The sequence below is a fragment of the Tamandua tetradactyla genome, chromosome 3 (assembly GCF_023851605.1).
Source record: "Tamandua tetradactyla isolate mTamTet1 chromosome 3, mTamTet1.pri, whole genome shotgun sequence".
In the NCBI taxonomy this organism is placed as follows: domain Eukaryota; kingdom Metazoa; phylum Chordata; class Mammalia; order Pilosa; family Myrmecophagidae; genus Tamandua; species Tamandua tetradactyla.
In genome coordinates, this window is record NC_135329.1 from 197,953,695 (window position 1) to 197,978,356 (window position 24,662).

Genomic DNA, 24,662 nt, shown 5'->3' on the forward strand with positions numbered 1-24,662 from the left:
CACACCCCCACGCCAAAATGCCCTTCCTTGCTGACTGCGGGGAGAAGAAATAGCCTTCCGTTTCTCTCCAGTGGTTCTTCCATTAATGACAAAGTGCTATTTGCATGCTTCCACTGGAAACGAAATGCTTCAAGGACCTTTAAAACTTTTCTGCATTTTAACTGCTTTATCTTATGCCTCCTGAGAAACTGAAGTCATCCCCTTAATTTTTGAAAAGCTCACAAGTTTACAAACAAAACGGGACTCCAGTAAAACTTTTTCACTTTTACTTTCTCAAATTAAAAAGCAGCACTGTTTCTCATAAACGTCAATTAGGAAAGGAGGGATATGAAAGGAATAGAACCCCCCAAACGACCTATGCTCGGGGTTTCTTAGCTCAATCTCTGAAATTGCTGCAAACCTCCCACGCTCACTTGTGACTTTAAAAGGGGGGAAAGTTCTATGAAAGTGTATCTCCAGCCCCAATCAAAACATCAATTTGGCAATCTGGCCTGTCTCCCCCTGCACTCCCGAACTGCCACTTCAAAGCCGCTACAACAAGTCAGTAATTGTAACGTTGCATCTAAATATTTAAGCGAGAGTCTTGCAGTCGCGTGTCCACTTTACAGTCCTCATCTGTCCTCTAATTCCATTACGGCACAAAGCAAAAATGTTTCCCAAAACTCACAAACAGGAAAAGCGTCACCCTGCTGGAGGAGGAGGAGGGGGAGGAGGAGAAGAAGGAGGAGATGAAGGAGCAGTTTCTATTGATTAGTCACCGCTTTTGTGTTAAGGGCTTTCTTTAAAATAAGAAAAAAAATGGGGGGAGGTTGCAGAAATTTCACTAATGTGAGCCTCAGGCAAGGGAGGAAAAAAAAGAGGAGAAGAAGGGGGGGAGGCGGGCTGTGTCTAGATGAAAGTGAGAAGGACATAAAGGAGGCAATTGAGTCGGCTGCAGCCCGGCGAGCTAAGCTTCGAGCCGGCCGGAGCGCAGGGGAGGGGGCGGCGCGGCGCGGCGCTTTGGCGCGGGGCTCAGGAGTGGGGGCCCGGCCCATTGTGGCGGCGCCCGCGGGCCCGCTCGGCCGCGCCGGGGGAGGAACAGAGGCGCCCATTGAGTGGCCGCAGCGCGCTGGCCGTGCCCGCAGCCCCAGATGCGGCGGCAGGGGCTTGGCTCCTCCAGCTTGCGCCTGCTCAGACCTCGATGTGGGCCAGGGACCCGAGTGGAGGTGGGGGTGGGAGTTCCCTGGCCGCCTCACCTTCTCCTTTCACACGCGCGTGGGAACTGAAAGGATGGACCCTGAAGGGGCGCACGGCGCCCAGTGCGCGCCGGGGCGCGCGGGACTGAGCGCATCCAGCCGGCCCGCAGCGCAGCTCCTGGAGCGGGCGAGGACAAGGGAAAGTTGAGAAGGAGAAAGCAACCTTCTGGGAAAAAGAGCAAAACTCTACAGAGGACGAGGGTAGTTCTAAACTTTCAAGATGCCTCTCTCTGCCAAGCAGACCTCGAGTCAAAGATAGCCCTCGGAAATCCAGTCTCAGCAGCACCGGCCAGCCCAGCAAGGAAGAGTGTGACGCACTGGCCAGGGCACCTAAGGGACCCTCCTTGGTCAGCCTCCTCTTCCCCCTTCACCAGGGCACACTGAGGCCCTCATTAACAGTTATTCTATTTTCCAAGCCGGGTAGCTTGGACGGCTGATACTCAAACACCAGAGGGAAATTTTTGAGGTTTCTAGACCTTCCTTCAAAACTGTAACTCACTCTGTCCTTTCTCTGGGCCTCCCTTGCCCTCCAGGGCTCTTCTGGAAAGGGAACTGGAGGTGCTGAAGAGACTGAAGCTGCATCTTCCTTGACAACCCCAAATTAAATTAGGCTTCAGCCTCCGAGGTGTGTGTGTGTGTGTGTGTGTGTGTGTGTGTGTGTGTGTGTGTGTGTGTGTGTGTGTGTGCTCAATAGTACAGCTCCTGCTGGGGAAAAGACTCTGTTTTTTTTTTTTAAAAATGGTAGCAATTGCCCTTGAATGGCAATTCAAGGCCCAGCTAGACGGCCCAAAAGACTAGAAACATTTTGTAGGTGAAATGGCCACTTTTTCCACGCTGGAGAGTCCATAAAACTTCCTGGCGCAGCAGCTATTGGGACTCATTGAATAATTCATCCCTCATTGCAAGCCCATAATGTCTATTCTCGGCCCTTTGTGGAGCTGTTTTCTCTTCTTTTCTCCTTGAATTATAAAAAGGTTGCCTTCCTTTGTTCACATCAAGCTGCTGCGAGCTGGAGCTTTGTCTGGGCCGAGCTAAAGTGTGAGTTTCAATGGACTCTCCCGGCTTTGTCTCCCAAGTTCATCTCCAAGTGTAGATTGTGTAGAGAAGGCCTTCTTTGTAAAAGCTGGAAAAGTTGTACAAATGTTTGACCAGCTCATTTGGGACGTTTTGTCTCCTCCGCCTTGGTCGCCTGTGCTCCGAGGAAGCGGCGGTTCTGCCCGCGCGGGCGCCTGCAGCAACTAGTAGCAAAGCGTGGGCCCCTGGGCCTCACCCACCACACTCTGCTCCTCGTGCAGCTGCCTGCAGAGGCCCTGTTGGTTTCGGGGTTGCTGGCTCGCCCTTCTCCCTCCCCAAGAACTCTCTGCTGCATCAAGGCCTGGAATAAAAGCCAGGGTCTCTTCTCAGAGACCAGGGCAGAAACGCATCCCTCCAAAATAGAGGGGCTTAGACTGAGCCCATTTGAGGCCCCTGTTTAAAAGGAGGGGAGCAACAAAGCTCCCTGCTCAACCGACCCTGGATTTTGTCTTTTCTCCATCGCCTGCATGCACGCCAGAGCATCTGCACTTTTGTCTATTCCCTAGATCAGCTATTTGGATTTGTGACATCCAAATCTAGTGCCCCTTACAGGTTGTGCATTAATTTTGCCATGATTTGTTAAGCAGTTGCTCCGAGGGCCAGCGATCCGCCCTAGGTTTGATATTGAAGGTAAAAGAAGCCACTAGCTTTCCGACCTACAACCCCACCCTGTCGTCACCAGGTGGAGGGCGCAGATCCAGCGGGTCGCGGTGGGTGCCCACCCCCAGCCCACCGAAATCTTGGAGGAAGGTGAATCTGGAAAGCCGCCTGTTTCAGACCGATTTCAGGGCAGGAGATCCCTCTTGGATATCTCACAAACTCGATTCAACCGGGTGAAGTTGGCGCTCCCGTGGAGAAAACCGCAGGGCGCGGGCAGGGGCGCCAGGCGACTCGGGACTCTGCGCATTTGGCAGGGTACATCTGTCCCCAAGGCTAAAGCCGCCGAGACGCCCTGCCCCCACCCCACCCCCAGCCCCCCACCCCCACCTCCCAGCCCCGTAATGAGGGATTTCCATCCCCGCGAAAACTCCAACGATACTGTCTATTTGGGGGGGGGGGGGGGTGGAGGGGGGTGGAGTGGGGTCTGGACCTTTAGATGAGACAGTCTGAATGTGACGCGCAGCAGGTAAGGGGGAAACAAGTTGCACTTCTGGCTTACTAAAGGAGGATTTTCTGTTGGTGCTGACAGACCGCAGCCAGCACCCCTGGGTGGAAAGAAGTTATCAACGCTGCGGACCCAGGAACCCACCGCCAATGTCCTCGTTTGTACCCAGAGCATGAGCTGGTTTTGCTTCCTGGACATACACAAGGCAAACCCAATCACAATTGGAAACCTATTTGAAACAAAGAGAAAACCCAACTCACACACACGTCACTTTTTATAAAGCTGTTGCTTTGGCGCAATTTGGGGCATCCACTGCCTTAAAGAGCTCTCTTTCTCCTTTGATGGGGGAAACCCTCTGGAGACCCAGGCCTTTCCTGAGGACACAAAAGCTACTTCAACTCCTGAGACTCACATGCCCTCTGTCCCCAGGCCCCTAGGCCTCCCGGGCAGCTCAGAGACGCCCAGTCGCGAACCCACCCCAACCCACCGCAAGCAAGAGGAGAGCTCCCCACCCACGGCGTAACCCACGGCCTAAACCCCGGGGAGCCGGCAGTGGCGCGGAAGAAAGATTCACACAACGGAAAAATTAAACAGAATAGAGGAGATTTCTGTTGTAATTGAGAGCGCCTCTCTCCCTCTCTCTCCCGCTGTGAGGGAAGAAGGACCTGGTCCCGGCCTGGGCTGGGCCGCCCCTCAAGCCCCTAACGTCGGGGTGCGGAAGCCGGCGGAGGCTGGACACCCGCGCACCGTGCCGCGCGCAGCCGCTTACCTCGCTCGCTCAAGATGCCGTCGATGCTGTGTTTCGCCTTCTTCTCGCTCTCCTCGGCCTCCTTCCTCTCCAGGTCGGCCTCCTCTTCTTCGCCTTTTCCGAATTTACTCCTCAGGATGCGGCTGATGGAGCTCACTGGGGAGGGGGCGGGCGCGAGGGAGGAGTGCACGCGATTGAGGCTCCCGGGCCTGTGCTCTAAGGAGCCCCCCAAACCCCAGCCGGGGCCGGAGAACGGCCGCCCAGCACGCCTCGGCCTGTCTCCTTCTGCATCTCGGGGCATCCCCACCTTTCCACCACTTCCTCAGCCCCCATAACCCACCTCCCCACCCCGCTGCAAGGCGGCCGTTAGGTACCGGGAGCCCCGAGCCTGGGCAGCCGGCACCACCGAGTTGGGATCGGGACCCGCCAGCTCCGTCTCTTACTTCCCGGCTGCAGCCGCCTCCTTTCCCGACTCATAGCCGGGGCTGTAAATCTCCAATATAAGGGGATTCTCTCGCCAGCCCACCCTGCACTACCACTCCCCACCTGAGGGCACTGGGCCCAGCCGTTCCCGTTAAGGGAGGAAGTCCAGGACCGTACCCTGCAACTGGACTTTTTCTGAGACCACGAAGGGTTTTAATTTAACTTCAGGATCGTTTCCTATTGTAAAATCAAAAGAAAATGCGCTCTCCTCCATTTATTTTTTCCAGATTCCCGTCTGGTAAACAAATCCATGCCCTGAAATATCTCGTTCTTGCAAAGGGGGAAAAAATGGGAGTTTCCTTTTAATTAAAAACAAACTCGCCCGCGCGCCCTCTTACTGCTCTTCTGCCTCCGCCTCCACCAGGCCGCCCGAGGCGCCGGGAGGGACCCTGGGACCCCCAGGTAAAACCCCGGCTGTTGCTGAAGCCTCCCCTCCTTTGCGCCCACTGCGGAGTCTCGGCTGGGCGGCCCCATCTCCCTTCGGTTGGGGTTACCAAAACATTTGTTTCTCTTTAACAGGGAACATCAATATTAATAAACACTTGGCCTCCGCCTTGCCTCGCGTTTTCTGCCCTGCCTCCTCTTCAGCAACCTTCTTTGGGGGAAACTTCAGCGGCAGTCTACTCCGCCTCCCTCCCCCAAAACACGCACTCAAGCAGCCCACTCTTTCTTCCATAAAACCCCAAGGATGGTTCGTAAATATTTCAGGGCCCAGAGAGGGGCCGCCTCCCTATAGCCCGGATCGATAATTGGGGTTATTACGGCTCAGACGACCCGCCCGGGTAATAGCGACTGACGGCCGCGCCTCGGGGAAACATTAATGGGCCTGGTACCTGAAGGTACAGTGTTTCGATCACAGACGGCGTCCTTGAGTAATTTGTCTCGGATTTCCCAGCTGAACATGCCCGGGTTCTCTCTTTTGTATTCCTCAATTTTCTTCTCTACGTCAGGCGTTGTCACCTGCTTTAAGGGAACAGGCAGGAAGGCGTTGGTACTGGGTACTCTAGGACAGAGGCCCTGGCCCCACCGCCTCCAGATCTCGCTCCATACTCCCTTCCTGCAATTCTGGGGAGCCCTCCGAGCACCTTGTCACCTAAAGAACCCCGACTCTCCCAAGCAGTTTACTCCAGAAAGGAGCAGAAAGGAAACTGCCCCACCCTAGAGAGGTCCAGGGACCCTAAACTTTCCCCCAGAGAAGCTCAGCCAACCAGGGTAAAACAAGAAGGGTTGTAGCACCTGGGGGGGGGGGGGTGTTTATGTGTGTGTGTGGGGGGGGTACTTCTGGTTCCTGGAATTAAAGACAACTATTACCAGAACCAACACGAAAACGAAACTAAAGGAGGAGTGCTTGAAAGAGCGGTAGAAAACTCAAGTTTGTTTCTTCAACTTGTGCCTCTCCAAAGAGCCCAAGATTTCAGCCTAAGTAAAATCTTGGCTGAAGTATAATGGGAAAGTGGGAAAGTATCTAGGTTTTAAAAAATCAGAGTGGATAACAAATATGGATAATTTGAGAGCTGGCTTCTTATTTTCAAGAAACAGTTTTCAGAGGTTCTTGAATATGTTGTGAAGGGGGTTGGGTGGGGGAGTGCTTGGAAGACTTCAGTTTCCCACAACCCTTCCCTTGATTTTGCCCTGTGGCAACGAGAAAATTATATTGGACTCTCCCTACATCCAAAAGAAAAGACAGACCCTATATAGTCGCCTCCCACTCAAGCCTAGCCAATGTGACTTTCTACTTTTTAAAAGGGAACACAAATAATTTGAGGATTGCACCAAATCGCTTTTTAAAAACCAAATCGTCTGCTCATTACAAAGAAAAATCACTCTAGGTTTTTGATCTTGGAAGACAATCTGGGCTGGGAGGGATTGGGGGTTGGAGATGGGAGAGAAACTGTCCAAACTGCCAAGCCATCAGAAAATCAAAAAGAAGCTTTTAAGATACTTTTTGAAAGGGCGACGCAATAGGTGGGAGCTGGAAATATACTTCGGGAAAAGAAATAGTCAACAGGTGGGTACGTGCAACTTGCATATCGTAGGTGCTTCCTCTATTAAATAATTTAATGAGGACACCAGTATTCCAGGGCATAAAAAGAAAACTCTGCTTCTCTTTTGCAAAATGGGTGGACTTTCCCTTTGCGTTCATCCAGGAGTGTCGGCAGTAACCGAGTCCCACCCCCACCCCCCAATACACACGCACACACACAGCTCGGGCTTTAAAAATCCCCAGGTGGCAGTCCGTGCTGCTGGCTGCCTCTTCCTCAGCTCCGGCGACCGCAGGACCAAGGGTCGTGGAACCGGGCCGGGTGGCGGACTCACCTTGGGCTTGCTGCCGCCGATGGCGCCGGGGCGGATGGAACCGGTCTCCTGGTACCTGCACAGGATCTTGGAGACGCAGCCGTGGGACACGCGCAGCTGGCGCGAGATGACGCAGGGCCGGATGCCGTGGTGGGCCATCTCCACGATCTTGTGGCGGATGTGGTTGGGCAGGGGCCTGCCGTTGATAAAGACGCCGCCGAGCTGGTTGACACGGCCCTGGCCGAGGGGGGTGGACACTGGGAGCAGAAGGGTGAAAGAGAGACAAGGGGAGAGTTGCTTCGGGGAAGTGAGAAGCAGTCGGAAGCAGCAACCCACCTAATTTCACACTCTTTTGGACAATCTGCTTTGTACCTCATTTTACGGCCCCAGCCCTGAAGCTGCTCCTCCATCCTGCTCTCCACCACCAGAGTCTCTTTCAATCACACTTACTTAAATGATTAAGCAATTCAGGGGTGAATAAATACACTTGGAGTCTTGCATGAAAGGAGCAACGTACACAGAATACTTGCCCCCAGATGATGCCTTCCCTTTGGGCACAGGCGAGGTGACAATTTGGAGGAAGAGCCTGGGCAGCTACCTCCCTCTTGCTGGAGAAACAGCCTCCTTGCAGAGAGACGCTCTCCCGGCCGCTGGCCTTCTGGAACTCTGCTCCCACTAAACCCTGCTCAGCTGGGTCTGCTCCTTTTCTAAGGGACTTGGGAGAGTTGACAGCCCTTGGAGTCACTGGCTAAGAGACCAGCCAAGGGTCAAAGAGGGTCCCGAAAGAGAGGCCGCAGGCGGCAGCGCTTGTCACCTGTTACACCTGCGGACACATAGGGCCTACTGGCGGGTCCCCTCGCCCGCAATCATGCTCTGGGTATTACGTGTTGCTTTGGACCGAGAACAAGGCCATCTCGGAGTCGGCATCCCCATTCCGGCCTCCCCAATCCCAAAATGTCTTGAAAGGACTCAGCTTGCAAAGCTTCCTGCCTTCCTGGGATTCCCAGAACCTTCAAGCCGAGTGAAAGGAAGTTTCCCAAACGGGTATGGAAACTCGAGATACCACTTGCGCTGAATGGAACTTTAATTAATCCACACTAAAAATTCCATTCGCGTTGCCAGCCGTCAGCCATCACAACAACTTTTTCCTCCTTGGGCAAGAAATATCTTCAGGAACTAAGAAGAGTTTTAGCAAACGTGGAAGCATCCGAGACTATTCTGAGACACATTTGAGTGCAAAGGGTGCGGAGGAGTTGCTTTCTGTTACTCAGAAACCCGTTCCCCACTTCCCCACCGCGGCATTTCCAAAACAACAGGAAAAAGTGGACCCGACCAGGACGCAGGCCTGGCGGCCAAGCTCGCACGGGTTTGCTGAGAGAAAGTCGAGGGGACCCAAGTCTCCGATTGTTGCCGCCTGGGGTAGGGGTGAGGGTGTCTGGGAAATGGGCTCCCTGGGTGCGCTGAAGGAGCCTGTGGAGGTCCCTGGGTGGGGTGGGGGCGGCCCCGGGCTCGGGGAGACGCTGAGGCCCTCGCTTACCTTCCAGCGGGAACCCGCTGCGTGGGTAGTTCTGTCCCGGGCCGGGCCGCATCATCCTGGGCACAGCTCCGGCCAGCGTGGTCATCCCGGGGGCAGCTCCGGTTGGAAATTATATCCAGATGAAGAGGCGAAACGCAAAGGCCAGCGCGGCGCTGGTGACCCTCGCGGACTCCCGGGAGCACGGAGAGCCCCTACCCAAAAAAGCCCGAGACAGAGGCAGGGACGCGGTGAGAGGGGGGCTGCTCGCTCCTCGCCCAGAGGCACGAGAAGGCACGGGGGAAAGGGGCCGGGCGGGGAGGCTCCGGAGTCGAGAATCGCGAGCCCAGGGAGGAAAAGTTTGGCGCGAGTCTGGGCGAGTGGCCCCGCGGCTGGGGGCGCTGGAGAGGGGGCTCGGAGCGCGGCGAGGAGCCGGGGAGGGGGGCGGGGGCGGGAGCGCGGCCCGCCTGAGTCTCCTCCCGTCGTGACACCGAGTGCGGGGATCCGGGCTCGGGAGCATTTATTAGTTCTTTCACCCAAAGCTTGGTCAGGAGCCCTGAGCTGCGATTGGCCGACGGGGAGACCGTCCCGGGTGGCGGAGACACGCGCTGATTGGGCGACAGCGGCCACTTTCTCTTCCCATCCCCGGCGGTGCCGAAGCCTCCGCCGGCCCGGAAAGGGACGCGCGTGGCGCCCTTTGCCGGGGAGAGAAGCGCGGCCCAGTGGAAACCCGGAGATAGAGAAAAGAGAGAGAGAGAGAGAAAGAGAGAGAGAGAGAGAGAGAGAGAGAGAGAGAGAGAGAGAGAGATGGTCCCAGGAAGATGGCAGCCGCAGAGGGTGGAGAGGGATTCTGTCACTCTCTGCTTCTGGGACTTTCTATTTCTCTTTCTGTCTCTGTGTCTCTGAGTGGGATACCCTGTCTCAGACTGTTTCTCTCATTCCTGTTTTTCTGCGTGTCTAGGTGTCTGTCTCTCTATCTCTGGACGTCCCTCTGCCTGTGCCTCTGTCTCTTCGCTCTCTCTCATACACACCCCCACACAGTGTTCTTTCTTTCTCACACACACGCTGTATGTTCTCCCCCCGCCGCCCCTTTTTCTTGGCTTTCTGTCACTGAAGGGGGCGCGATTTCGATAGCAGGACTCCAGGAGCCCCATATCCATTTAACCTGCCTTCGTCTGGCCAGTGCCCCTGGGCCTAGGTCTGTTACCGGGTCCTCCCCGGGAGGCTTCTCTAAGAAGTAGCCTAGGGGTGCTGAGGAGGTTCTTTTGTCTTCTCCGTGTGTGTGTACGTGTGTGGTAGTGTGACTCCTTGGGAGCCCTGGCGAGGCTCCACCATCTTAGTTGAGGGCTGGGGGGAGGGAGGAACAAGGAGAAGAAGACGTTCTCCTCTTGATTTAAAAAACCCGCTCTGGGAAACCAGGAGCCTGAATCTCGACGAGTGCGTCGGCAGAGATGCGTCTATATGTTAAAGTTTTGCCCGGCTGCGACGTTTGTTCTCAGGAATTTATTATGGCATTCAGACTAAACTGCTGGAAAAATAAAAGGAGCGAAGTCTTGGCTAGTAGCTGAAGTGTCCCCAGCAGGATATGACGCCAAGAGTGTTGTAAAGACTGTCTGTCCTTAGAGAAGGTACCATTGTGCATGGCCTTTTATTTATAACTTGGTAAGTGCCAGCGAACTCGCCTCCTTTACACCCCCGAGTGCCAGCCCCGCGCTCCGCACTGCGCTTTATTCGGCCGAGTCTATTCAAGGACTGTCACTCCGGGGCCGCGAGGTATTCAGGGCCTTAATCAATCAAAAGGATGAGAATCGGGCAGGTTTTTCCCTTTGAAATAAAGGAAACAATGACTTCTGGGCTTCAAGTTCCCCTTTTTCCTTTTACGATTTTTGAATTTTTCTTGCACTGGAGTTCTCCACCACCACCACCCCCGGCCCCCCTTCCCCCACCCACCTCCTTTGACAGTTTTTACGTGAACTCGGGCTCCCACCCCTTAATTAAGACGAACTCAGAAAGCAAGATTGGGAGGTTTTGTTTTGCTTTTTAAAGTATAGCTCCTTCAGGGCCTGGCGAGCTGGACCTTTAAAATGCACTTGCCAGCCTGGAAATCAAGCAGCTTTCAGATCGGCCCAACGTCAAAAGGCTCCGTTGACCCTCGGAGCGGCTGAGGCCAGCCTCTGGAGACACCAAAAAATGTCTGGACATCCCTCCCCCACCCATGGAGGATGTCCCATGTGCATTAGAGCACAAAGGCTGCCAGGAGTGAAGCTTTGTTTAACCTGGTTTTATAAAATGATTCGAGCTGTCACAGAGAAAAACTTTTTCATTTTCTTTTTGCGCATTTGAGGGCCACTAGAGTCCGTGTCCTTGTTCCCTAAGCTATTTCTCAGGGAGAAATCCCGAGCCCTAGACTTTTCCCAATTTTTCTGTATCCATAAAGTTGAAGGGACCAGACCGAGGACTTTCTAGGGGAGCGCGAATTGTTGGGGGAGGAGTAACCAAACTGGATTGCAGGAGGGCAAGTGCGGGATCAACGCGCAGCGAAAAAGAACGCCAGGACCGGCGGTGAGCGCTTAAAGAGCTTCCAGGGCTGAGTCTCACTTGTTTTTAAGCCGAGGACTCCATCTCCAAGCCCTGCTCGCGTTGACCTTGCTGTTCCCAGATGGTTTTTCTCTCTTCCAAGAGCAGGCAGGTCTGTGAAGGGGCACGTTTGCAGCAGACTCGCTTTCCCTGGTGCGCGTCCTCACGGAAGTGGAGAGAGACGGCGGCTACCCTTGAACCGAGGGCTGCCGGTGGAACTGGGGCTCTAGTGTCCATGAATGCGGGTCCGGTACGTGCATCCATAAGCCAGCCGCCACTTGTTTAAGAATGTACAGATGGAGGCCACGAGGTGTAGAGAGGGTTGGGAGTCGGCAGCTGCGGGGTGACTCATTTTCTCTTCTTCTCAAGTTCACCTCTGCGGGATCGCCCCGAGGTTTACCTGTAGTCAAAGGATTAGCCAGGTCATTCCCCACGACGGCAGGTCTAGAGGGCTCCCAGATCTGGAGGGGGGTGGGTGAGCACCCGCAGACTGGGACAACAGGCTGGGAAGGCTGCAGAGCCACGTCCAAACACATCTGGAGTCCAAATTTCCTGCGACCGAAGTCCCTGAAGTACCACCCGAGCGGGAGCATTGTCAGCCCAGGTTCCCGAGTTGGTGAACCCCAGAGAAGTAGGGTGCTTGTCCACCACAAGCCCAGGCTCAGAGCTGGGACCCAGGAGGGCCCTGGGCCACAGGTCTTGGGAAGGCCAGTCGTTCCCGGTTCCTCCAACTGGTTTAGAAGAACGCAGGCCCACGTTCTATCCTCCAGACACTCTTGACCCATCTCCAAAGCTTGAGCCTCCCCTTACTTCTTTCAGAAGTATCTCTGGAACCCAAAGTCACCCCTGCTTGCCACTCCAGGCAATAGAAAGGGAATTTCCTCCCGCTTTTTTCCACTCCTGGAGTCTGTGAGTCCGGGTGTGGAATCTGGCCGGGGTTCAGGCACTAATTGGCCAAGAAGTGACCATGCTGTGGAACTTGGAAGGTAAGCACCAGCGTCCTGCAGCCCCTAACCAAGGTTTGAGAGGCAGCATACATTCTCCAGGCTGGCAAATTAGCCAGAAATCTGCGGAGAATGTCTCCAAGGCATTATTTGAAAAGCGTAGCTTCCACCTTTGCAATCTGTGCATGTACAAAATGAAACTGAAGTCTTGGGGACAAGAATCAGATAAGTTTGGCAAAACAAAAAAAAAAAAGCAAATGCTATCTTCTCGGCCCCAGTTGCAGAGCATCTCATGTGACCTGGACTCAGGCTAGCTGTACAGACCTGGGTCCTTCACTCCTGGTAGTTGAAGGTTCTTCCTCCCCCGCCCGGATCCACATTCCAATCACAGTTAGGTGGCTTTTGCCTGGTCTTCACAATACGCTCCAGCGCCTAGCGTTGGGACCCGGAGCACAAGTGTTTCATGGTCTACAGGTTTCTCCGGCCTCTGCGCGATGACCTCACTTCCAGCCGGACACAGGCCTTAAGAGGAAATTATGAACTCTGCAAAATAATAGCCCTGACCTGGTGGGGGGTGCGGTGGCGTCTACCACCCAGGCCTTTTTTTCTTTTCGCCGGGTCTGAAGTGCCGGGCTCCGGCAGACTGGCACGGCCCTGCGGGGAAGCGCCTGGCCTCCCGCCCGGCCCAGGCGTCTCCTCCCGGACGGCGGTCCCAGGCCGGAGCAAACCCCGCGGAACCCTTCATCCGGCAGAAAAGGCCCTTCCGCGCGCGCTCCGGGACAGGAAATCCACTCGCCGGGGCCTTGATCACGCGCTGCCTGACTCGTGGGGATGATACCGGATCGGTGAACGCACCCGTTACCCCGCGGCCTGTTGCTGTGACTGCCGCAGCGACCGTCATTGGGTCCCCCGCAGTTATTTGTCAATAGCATTGGCGCCGCTATTCTCCCCCATTGGAAAGTCAGTCGGGCTGACTTTGGATGCAGGGACTGGATAAAACCCGCAATGGGTTTGCCCCTGCGCTGCCCCCGCAGCTGGGGGAAGGAGTCGGGCAACGTGTGAGTGGGTTTTCTATAAAGAACACATGGCTTGGGGGGAAGGAAAGAGGCAGGAAGAAAAAGAGAGAAGGAAAAAGAAGAGAGGGGAAGAAGAGAAATGTTTTTAAAAACCATGAATGGGGGGGAGGGAGAGAGAAAATGACCCCCTCTGGCAGTTTGTCTCCCACCGAAGTTCGCTTGGTTCTGCAATCATTTTTATGTAAACTATGAAGACAAAACGCGAGATCTAAATTCTCCAAGGAAAAAAAAGCTCTCATAAAGCGTCTCATAAAAAGTTACAATAAGTTTCTTCTGTAATCTTCAAATAATGTGCTACCCAACTCTGCGAGGGTCCACTGGGGAATTTGAAATTTAGAAGAGAAATTCGTTAACTGCTCTGCTGTGTGTATGTAGTGTGTGTGTATGTGATGTGTGTGTGTGTATGTGCACGCACGTGAGTGAAGGGACTTTGGCCGGGGGAGGGACTAAGTGTTGAGGGGCCTGAGCTGAGGACAGGTACTGGGGCCAGCCTGGGCCTTGGTGAGGAGAGGGGAAGGCGTGGTGGGTGGGGGGTCTGAGGTCGGGCGGGCAGGAGAATTGGGACAGATGGACAGGACTGTCGGGGAACCAGAACGGTCTATAGAGTTGGCCCCGATTCCTGGAGCAAAAAGAACAAGGACATTTGCGGAAGTGTTGGGACCTAGAGAGCGCGACTCGGGCCCGGTCCCGGTAGGGGGAAGGGGAGACTTGCAGGCCTTTGGCCAGAACCAGGCCGGGCTTCAAACACTCCTTTTGGTCCGAGTACCGGAGCCAACCCTGTGAGCCGTCGCCATTTCTCTGCCTGAATCCCTTCCACCTGCTCAGGAAGTTTCTCTCCCAGGTGGATTTCCACAGGGGGGTGGGGTGGGGGTGGGGGTGGGTGTTGAGACAAGAAGAGAGAAACCTGGGAGGCGAGCATCCGAACCCGCCGTCTCTCGGCTGAGCCAGAATTCTCCACATTGGGGTTGCGGAAGCCCGAGGCGACGGGCTCCAAGGGACCCCGCGTGGCGGCTCGGGGATTTTAAGAGCACACCTGGAGCGGAGGCTGCGCGGACAACTGCGTGGAGTAAGCACAACAGGTGGGTGGGCGGGGAGCTGGGTGGGGGACGTCCGGTCTCTGCAAACCAGCCCACAAGATCTGGCCAGAACCCTGCGGAGCACCGACCTGGGGCAAGAGGGAGATACTAGGAAAGTGTAACATGGCTCCGGAGATTGCAACCGGCTTCAGGCCCTCGAAGTCCCCGCGCCCCTGCGGCACCTGGGATCGCACCGCGCACAGACAAACCTCCAGGCCCGCCTGTCCCGAGAAGCATCATTTCCTGACTCCCTCACCCTTTCAATAGATAGACGGGGGGGGGGGGGGGGGGGGGGGGGAATGGGGGAGAAGAAAGAGAAAGGAGGAGGGAGAGGAGAAGAAAGAAGATGGAGGAGGAGGAGGGAAAAGAAAGGAAGAAAAAGAAAATGAGGTGGAGGAGGAAACGAAGAAGAGAAGAAGGAGGAAAGGATTCCCATCACCACCACCAAACTGAGACGCCTCAGCCCCTGGAATCTCTAGACATGAATTGCATTCAGTTCCTTCCTAGACCTTAAATTTTCTCTCCACCTCCCTTCCACTAGGAAAACCCCTATTTCCTCTTCTAAATAGTTTATTTCTCCAGGGGAACCTTTAAACCAGTTGTAGGTTTTGGTGCAAGAGATAGAAAGATAAATTTGACTCCGAAGCTTTGAGATGGGGGAACTCTGAGAGGAAACTCTGAAAAGATGAAAACTGAGCATCTCTGGACTCCAAAAGCCATAGACAGGAGCCGGCGAGCCGGGGTGGCTTAGCTGGAGGCAGCTCCCGACTCAAGTGCAGACCCGGCGCTAATCCGCTGTCCGAAGGCTCCTGGTAGAAGCTACCGTCGTTCCCCTCTCTGGCCCCGCGCTCAGGACACCCGCTCGGTCCCGCTGCTTCCCCGCCCCCCTCCGCGAAAACCTGCAAGGGGTATCCAGGCCCCAAGGTCCCCAAGGCGCAGCCGGACCCAAGAGTTAAGACAAGTAGCCCCCAAAGGAATGAACTTCGGAGCGCCTTTTTTTCTTCTTTTCTTTTCTAAACGAAATCTAATATTATCTGGCTGCGAAAATATATATCACCGGCCCTGAGTCTTTAAGAGTAACATTTGGAAATGTAGGAAACGTAATCTGCATGGCTAATTGATTCCCAGCGTATCAGTTTAAAGGATAAAGATCGATATCTACATGATGGATATTGTATTAATAGGGGCATAAATAAAGGCCGAAGAGTCGTTACCGAAACCTTTGAAGCTGCTTCCCGGCTTGTGGGCCCTCCACGCGGCCACTCGCCCCCTCCCGCCGGGCCCCCAACCCCTGCTGGTCCGGGAGCACTTGCTTCCCCCATAGGGGGTGGGGGAGAGTCTCCGACTAAAGCGACCGTGGTTTTTTTTTTTTTTTTTTTTTAATAGGGCAGCACTCAAGGAGAATCTGCACCATTTTTTACTGGACTGTAACAGGTGGAGAGTAAGGAAGGGAGAAGGTGATAGTTTAGGAAAAGTACCACAGTTAGAAACTTAGACACACCGGGGCATAAACAGTCACACATTCGCACGCAGACACATTCACACATAGACACATTCGCTTGTTAACACGCAGAAGCTGATTCCTTGTCCTTAGAGACGTGCAACTAAAGCCGGTGCCTCCTCCCCACCCCATCCCGCCCCCGTGGCTCCTGGCGGGCCCTGGAGAGCCTCTGGACGGGGCGTAAGAGGCGCAGCTAACAGTGCGGGAGGTGCAGGGTGGGGAGCGCTCGCCACGTCCCTCAGCGTCCACGAAGGGAGGAGTGGGCACTGTAACCAAGCCCCGGGCTGATAGGAGACAGGGGCGGAAGGGCAGGCGCTGGGGGAGGGGGAGGGGGCGGGGATCGAGCCTCAGGAAGTGGAACCTGGAAACAGCAAGATAAGGGTGACAGGATAGGGGTAACTAGAGCTTCAGCCCCTTGATTGCCAATTAATCCTGGGTCCCAGTGGCAGCCTCCGCTACGGAGGAAATTTTCCAAATGCAAATCAATCGCCCTTAGCACCCCCCTTTCATTAATTAAGAGGGATGTTCCGACAAAACGGGTGTAATCTTTATTAATTACCGAACGCGTAGTGAGAGGTTCGCATCAATCATGCCCACAGCGAAAGTGCAGGGGGAGCCTAATTCCTTTCCGGAGCGCATCTGGAGAAGGAGCCGAGCTGCCAGCGTTTCCAGCGTTCAGTCCACACTGTGAACAGCTCAGGGAATGTCTCCCGCTCACGTACCTTTCCAGCTGGGGCATGCACTCGTGTGCACACACAACTCACACACAGACCCCTAGTGACATGCCCCACAGCCTGTTGCCTCTCTCCCAAATCCAGACCTAGCTGCGGTTCTGCGGGAATTCAGTTTACCCCTGGGCTGAGACGAACGCATAGGGGGAGGTGTCTGCAGAAAAGCCCTTCCAGTGGTTCCAAGGCCCTGTCAGAATGCTACCCTGTGGGGATGTGCAGGGAAGAGTTCAGAATCCATCTGGGTGGGCAGTTCCTGTTGGGCACCCTGTGTGTAAAAGGGCGAGAGCCCCGGGTGCAAGAGGGCGAGCACTGGGCTGGTGGGGGGCTCCCTTTCGTTCTTGGCAGGGACACCCATGGAAGCTCGCAGCCTCCGGTTTGCGAGTGGGAAAGTCGGCTGGGGATGGAAGCTGCCAAATTCAGGTCCCGGGTTGTCCTGTCGTATCTGGTCCAGAGAGTGCCCTGGAGCGGGCTGTCCCATGTGACCGCCCCTCCCAAGCTGGCAGGGAGAGGACCGCAGATCTCTCTGCTCTCTTGGCCTGCGCGCCCTCCCCACCCCCCTTCTCACCATCCTAACAGGTCCTGCCCTCTCTGAGTCTTGAGCCTGGACCTTCCGGGCTGAGATTCTTCCACTCAAGCCCCTTAAAGAGATTCTGTCAGATGAAAAGGATGATTCAGGGTCCCAACCCAAGAGGGTAACGATGTTCACTGGGTGGATGGGAGCTGCACAAGCCCTTTGCATGGGTGCTGGGCTCTCCCACAGCGAGGTTCAGACCCCAAGGGACACCGGCTCTGCTCCTAGTTGCCTCTCCTGACCTTGCAGCCCAGTTATAAGAACTGGGTATAGCTGATGTTTGGAGTTCGAGCTCTCAGCCCATCTTCGCCCCTAAAGGACAGGTCTGTAGGCCATTGCATCTTTGGGAGTCCTTGGCTCACCTGCCTTTCTGAGCCTCTGTGAGAGGCAAAAAGGCGAGATGCACCCTCCGAACTTCCTTCCTGAGTTTAGTGCTTGGAGCTGCTGAGCCCTGGTCGAACCCTGCAGACCTGGTAGCCTGAGGAAAAGCCTACCCTGTTACGCTGACTTGGGGGGCAATGACCCATGAGCATCCCTGTGTGGAACCCCCCTTGGCTTTACCTGTACCTGCAGTGCCACCTTCTTCCCAGTTGCTTTCTTCTTGCCGGGACAGGGCTGCGCCACCCTGGCAGGACACATTCCCGCTGTCAGTTCTCCAGTTCAATCATTCATTCCCTTGCCGGCTCTGAAGATTCTCACTAAGTGCTCCAGCACCTTTGCTCTTGGGTCACTTCCTCAAGGAAGTCCCCAGGAAGTGGGCTGAGGCAAGACAAATGTGGCCCTGGCTGTCCTTAGCTCGCACGCAATTTTCTGCTTAATTATTTTATTATAAACACGTTTCTCCCTGCAAATTACAGCCGGACCTGTCTCTTGGCTATCCCCAGAGCCAAGCACATGGTCTTTTATTCATTCCACTCATATTTATTGAGCTTCAACTACATGCTGTTACAAGTGCTGGGAAATAGACAAAAATCTGAGAGAAAAAAATATACCACCTGTCAAGAGATTGATTGTAAAGCTAAGCCTTGCTGTGGAGAAGCTTGAAGGACTGGTAGGTGGGGACTGGGTGATTATGGAACACTGGTGGTCGTGGTGGGGTGGTAGGGGACTTGCTATTTCAGCCCTGGAATTCTGGGTAGGCTCTGGGAAGGAAGCTTCCTGCAGGGAAGGGAGGGAGAGAAGGAGCATTTGCTGAAGGGAGTGTGAGCAAACAGTGTAGAAACCGTGGACCTCCACATCATTTTAGTGAGCACCTATTGCTCTGGGCAGTTGGAGGGCATGGCAGCCTCAGTGGGGGGTGTGGCAGCCTTAGGCAAGACCTGTGATGCCAACCCAACCCTGTGTGTTTTTGAGGTTTGTCAGGAGGTTTCTCTTTCAGGAGGAGAGATTTCAAAGTCTGCCATGCCTTCTGATGTGCCACCAGGAAAGAAGCAGTCCTGGGGGGCTGATATCCTCTCTGTGTGCCCCCCAGGATGACCCCGGGCAACTGTCATCATCTAGTGGGTGGGAGAGAAGAACTCAGATGCCCAAAGGACCCAGAGGAGCCCAAGACCCCAAAGAAGCAGGCAGCATTCCTTGGTTGGTGAGTTTATGAAATAAATGGAAAAGAGACCAGCAAGGTCATTGAGGAGAAAATATCAAGCTTTCAAGTTTCACATTATTAAAACAAAGGCATTGAAATAAACCTATCTTTCCCTGTGGAAGTTTAGCATGAAGGGGTCTAACTGATGAAGTAAGGCAGTAGCATATGCCTCTGTAATGGGACCTGAAAAGAAGCCAAGGCTTTCTCAAAAATGCAGACCAGCCAAAAGGAGCATCTCTTACTTGCCATAAAAACTATTTATAGAGCAGAATTTCCTAACTTTGAGCTATCTAGAAGGGAGGAAAAAAGAAATGCGTGTGGAGCCATAGCAGAAAGAGAAAGCAGAAAGATGCCTGTTGCACATGCACCTGCACAGCCCAGTGGGAGTCCCCGTGTCACCTTCAGACATAAGTTGTCTATATTTCTATTTTGGGAGGGACTCTCATGACCTGAGAACCAGGCCAACCCAGTTCTCAGAAGACCCAGGTCATGAGAGTCACTCCCAAAACAGAAATGATAAACCCAGATCCCTCAGAATGAGGTCCCCTTCCCACAGGGCCCTCTCACTCTCCCTCTTCTCAAAGATGAGTACCTAGTTTGTGAGGAAGTCTGGATTTCAGAAGAGCAAATGGTGTGCATTCACTGGGAAAGGTTGACCCAATAAGACAGGAGCCAGATCCTTGAGCACTGAGAGAAATCAAATAAGTTTTCCATGCTCAAGAAGCAAGGAAAGATAATAATGCTTAAGAATTACTTCCCAAGAACCTCTTTTGTTGCTCAGATGTAGTTTCTCTCTCTAAGGCCAACTCTGCAAGTAAACTCATTACCCTCCTCCTATGTGGGACATGACATTCAGGGATATAAGTCTCCCTGGCAACATGGGACATGACTTCCAGGGATGAGCCTAGCCTAACACTGTAAGATCGACAATGCCTACCTGTCCAAAAGGGGGGAAAGAAATGTAACAAAATAAGATATCAGTGCTAAGAGACTTCAAATAGAGCTGAGAGACTATTCAAAGGTTATATTTATGCAATCTTCGCTAGATATTACTAATTTTCATAGTATGCCAAGCCAAATAAACCCTGAAGAATATCCAAGGCTCTGAGATTCTACAGGAGTTTCACATACTAAGTCTATTTTTCAGAAACCTATAACCTCTAGATGGTTCCTAGGCCAGATAACCCAGAGTTACCAGTATTTCCAAGATCATCAAGGACTTGCATCTCCCTACCCCATAATGCCACGTGCCCTTTGACATGCAGAAGTCAGAGTGATCATTGCTCAAATATCCCTAAAGAGTGGAAGAAGGATCAAAGGAGAAGGAGTTGTATCAAAGAAGAGAGAATTTAACCAGTGAGTATGACTACTGAATCATTATAATATTTCTTTTTAGTCTCCAGTATCTCAGGACAGCTAGAAGGAAACACCTGAAATGGTAGAACTGTAACCCGTACCATACTTTGAAATTTGTTCTAAAACTACTTGTTAAAATGTACTTTGAAATTTATTGCTCTTTGTATATATATTATATTTCATAGTAAAAAAAAAAGTCAAAAAATAAATAAAGTGAAGAAAGGACCCTTAGAATGGATGGTTTTAGATATAGAAAAAAAAAAAATTGAATGAGGATGCTCCAGAATTGAAAAGGGATTTGAGAAAGAGAATCAGCATGACCATATTCCAAAGGAAACTGTATTACCAAGATTTTTCTGACAAAATGAATCCTTAATTACTGATCTTTCACAAAATCAAGGTGGGTTAATGTCAGACAATGAGGAATGGGTTGTTTTGACTTGACTGACTCATTTTCACTGGAAGAAGATGTCTGAATCTCCATTTTACTCTTTCCGAATATGTGGGCGTGGGACAGGCAGTAGGGTGTAGAGAGCTGAAGTTAGGAAAAGGGCATTTGAAAGGAAAATGCAATACACTGTGGTCTTCTAGCACATTAACAGACCCTCTTAGCATATACTTAAGATACATTCTATTTGGTTTACTCTCAAGGTTTTCAAATTTATTTTAAAAATAAAGTGACAGAAAGGTTGGACCTTGCCAGCACAAATACTGCTGGAGTGCAGTGTGGTTGTGAATAAAAGGAACACTTGGAACAAATCCTTTTTAAGAAGTAGTTATAGAAGCGCCAGGGTGAGCCGGCTAAAGGAAGGGGTTGCCACCATCCCCTGCCCACCACCACGGGCTGCTAACTCACCCCTCCGGCCACCCGTCCCAGCCTACACCCCTGGAATCAGACCAATGAGATTTCTCAGAGGACATGCCCACTGCCCTAGGGTGCAGCCGGAGAACTCAGAAGGCTTGTGTCCCTTGGGCTGGGTGCTTGGGTTCCCCACCCGAAATGAGCTATCTCAGGAGAATTATGGAAATCGGTTATATGATGACAACAAGTACTTAATAATGCTACATTGTATACTAATATATTTATTGAGGGCTTGTTATGTGCTGGCATTGTTCTCAGCACTTTACAGAGATTAGTTCATCTACACCTCAAAAACTATAATTACGCCTAGTTTAAAATGAGGAGAAGGCACAGTGAGCAAGCTGCAGAGTCAGGATTTGAACCCAGGACAATTATGCTGTCTGTCCTATTCTACTTGGAAGCCCAACTTTTATACCACTCTGAGACCTGGAGGGTGTGTAAGATCTGGAATCTACCTAAATACTATACCTCTTGTTTGCCATGCTTTATCTGTAAATAAATTTCAGTAAAAGTTACCTTTAACGTTTCTGAGAAGCACAGATCCACCTTATCTCGACGGAAAAGAATTGGAAAATTGACTCCACCTCAGCCCCCTTAAAAAAAACATATTCAGTGCTATAATTCCACTCTTTAAAATCCCTTATTTTAAAGCAACTCCTTTTCTTGCTTGCAGGGAGAATCTGTTAGCCTATATTTCCATGCCTGGAAGAAAGAACCTGAGACCCTTTAGCATCATCCATCTGCCTGTAGCTCAAAGAGCCCTGCGCAAGATAAGCTGGTGACGAATATTTGCAGAGTGAATCCGAGTTTTCCTTGCTTCCTGCTCCGGGAGGAGAACCGCGCTCTCTTCCCGACCGCCACGTCGCAGACCATAAATGCGTCGTGAACAGACCCGGGTCCGGACCGTGTGGCTGCGGGAACTAGAAGGAGGCTCTCTCGGAAGCCTGGGAGTGAGGATGCAGGCGCGGCTCCTTCCCGGGGGCTCGGAGACTTCTCCTTGGTGGCCCGCCAGGACTCCCCTGGCATCTTTGGAATCCAAGGGGAATATGGGGGACGCCGACAGGGGCGTGATTTCCGGGGACACCCTTGGGGCTGGCATTCGCGAAGAATCACCGCTGGGCGGCCGGAGCGCGGGCTAGCGAAGGACTTTTCTAAGCCGCCTCCGCCCCACGCAGGAGCCTGCAGCCGGCGCGCTGCCTCGCACTCCAGTTCTCTTCACTTTGTAACCCGCCTGTTTTGAATCTCTCTGCAGTTTTTAAGGACAGAAGCAAATGCGAAGTTTTTGAACTGGCAACACTGGCTGCAGCCAGGGGTGATAAATAAATCCATCGGATGATAAGCAACATCTCCTTCAGAACCTGACATTGCGGTTAAGACCAGGTTTGCCAGGAAAACACAAACAAAACCAAAAATAATAAATAAATAAATAAATAAATAAATAAATAAATAAATAAATAAATAAATAAATAAATAAAGGTAAACGGAGGTGTTGGGTGACAGTCGGTCACCTCCGCGCGCGACACGCAGGCTCACGACAGTGTCCTTTTGGCCTGCCTTTTCGGACGCCAAGGGTGGGTTCGGTACGCCTGGGCGAGGGTCTCACGTCCGCGGGTAAGGGGGTTGGCGATTGGCGCGAGGGACTGCGAAGGGGACAGGCTAAAGAGTCGGGGTCCAGTCGAGCTCCGGGCATTCCGGGGGCGCTCCGGGGAGCGCGCGGGCAGCTCCAGCCCCAGGGTGCGGGATTCCGGCCCCGTCCTCTCGGGAGCAGCCCCCTCGGGTCCCTGCCGCGACGACTGCCCCGGGGTCATCCTCGCAAAGTAGACGGGGACAGTCGTCAGCCCCGACGGACCTCTCCTTTCCCCTGCGAGTCCTTCAACTCGGCTTGGTTACCTCTCGGGAGTCCGCGTCCAAACCGAGAGCAAGCCCCGCCTGGCACCCGCGGCACGGACTCGGGCAAATCTATTTACACCTGTAACCAAGAGTGTGGAATTAATTTGCACGCTGAAGGAGGGGTCGGAGAGGTTTCTAAAAAGAATTTAACACCTCTCCTAGTGAAAATTCTAAAATATGACTCTGTGCGCTAAATCCGAGCCTGGCCGCGAACAAGCAGATCAGCCGAGATGCCCCCTGCGCTGGAGACCTGCAGCTGTCCGTGGTGTCATTTTGGGAATTTAACTTCGGGACTTTCCTGGTTATCCACATAATCCGCCTCAAATCCCCATGTTGTCACTGAGTTTTGATGCCTCGTGGTACTTGCAAAACACTCACCTGTTTAGCGGAGAGTCCAAAGACAAGCCCGGCACTGCGGGAAGGCGCAGCGGTCACGCGGCCCACTTTGGGAAAAATCACAGCACTGACCACCGCCTTTGGGACTGAGCTGTCCTCCAGGGACTTTCCCCAAAAGCGGATGCAAATATTGACCTAACTTTTTGTGAACGCCGAGTCAGCAGGAGCGTGGCGCAGGGCTGCAAAGAAACAGACCAGAGCAACTATTAAATAGCCCTTCTTTGGTTATCCAAATTACGGCCACTTCAAAAATCTAAGCCTTGCTCCAGTATCTCCCAGTATCTGCCGGCGCTCAGTTCATTAGAGAGATTAGGGAGACTGCCTCGTCTAAATAAAAGGTGGTGAAAAATAATGGTTCTGACCTCTAGCTGTACAGTAGAATCACCTGGGGCGCTTTTTAAAAATACAGAGGCACCTCCTCCCCGGAGCAATTCAATCGAAATCTCCGGAGGCTGGACCCATGCGTGGGTATTTTTTAAAGCTTCTCAGGAGATTCTAACGTGAGATCAGGTTTAGGAACCTCGGCTAAGGAGCACATCAGGAAGTATGTTTCTGTGTATGAATTCAAAATAAGAAACGGGCCTCTATGGGCAAATGGTTTGCTTTGTAGAGAGCTTGGTTCCATTTCCCACACCCCTCCTCAAGCAATTGCTTTCCAATTCTCCCTAGGAGTTTCTGCTTCTCTGAAACATTGCATCGTTTGACTACAAAATATTTTTAAACGCACACACAGTAGAGATGTGATACAAATTTAAGATGTAAGTGATACAAATTTATTCTTTATAAATGAGGGAGCACACTCATTGTGGGAGAGGTAAGAGGTAGTTGAGAGGACCATGGTTCTTGAAATCATAGCTGTTGAAATAAAAATGCTCTATTTTTGCAATGATTCTTTTCTGTCTGGTAGTATTTGACAACATTAGAAGCTAGGAGAATTCCTTTGCTTTTCTTCTCTACCCTTTCTCTTCCCACTTGTACTTACCCCTCCTTTCCACCCCAGGGAGATGTTATTTTTAAACCAAAGATAATCCAATTTTATACGCAAAGACAAGTTGTTTCTGAAGGAAGTGAGCACAGTATTCCTGAGCTCCTGGTGGAAACTGGACATCTGAAATGCCCACTTCCCCAAATATATTTTATAGTTAGGCAAAATTGTGGGTTTACCACAGAAACAGACTTGCTTTTCTTTGGCATATTTTAAGTCTGCATAAGAAAAAAGAAGCCTCAGGATCAAAACTGAGTAAAGGAAAATGCTGATGGTAAATATTAAAAGTGTATCTTATATGGATAATCAAAAGGGATCTAGTAAAGTATAGATGAAATTTCTCCCACACTTTCTTCTTTCACAAAACTTCAAACCAAGATATGGCTGCAATCATTTCTAAATCATTTTAGAAATACTAAATATTCAATGTTTTTTGAACAAACTGAATGTTCAATGTTTTTTGAACAAATTAAAGTTTTAACGTGTGTGTGTGTGTGTGTGTGTGTGTGTGCGCATGGGTAGGAATAGAACCCACGTTTCCCCTGCCTGGTACGTGGGGATTCTACCACTGAACCACCCATATGCCCCTTGAGGTACTTTCAGAAATGCATATTCAGCAGGGATGCAATTCATTGTGTCTAACATGAGTTTAATCATCTTTG

At 52.3% G+C, this 24,662-nt stretch overlaps 1 protein-coding gene across 1 annotated transcript in view; it reads right to left on the reverse strand.

Moving 5' to 3' along the window:
* Positions 1 to 8,562, reverse strand: part of PAX3 (paired box 3) — a 94,176-nt gene extending 85,614 nt beyond the window's left edge. Inside the window, exons 1-4 of the mRNA XM_077152043.1 lie at positions 8,478 to 8,562; positions 6,962 to 7,197; positions 5,479 to 5,608; positions 4,184 to 4,318 (exon numbers count right to left, since the gene is read on the reverse strand). Of these exons, the coding sequence (XP_077008158.1) occupies positions 4,184 to 4,318; positions 5,479 to 5,608; positions 6,962 to 7,197; positions 8,478 to 8,562 (586 nt within the window). The remainder of the gene's footprint in view (positions 1 to 4,183; positions 4,319 to 5,478; positions 5,609 to 6,961; positions 7,198 to 8,477) is intronic.
* Positions 8,563 to 24,662: the final 16,100 nt, after the last annotated feature.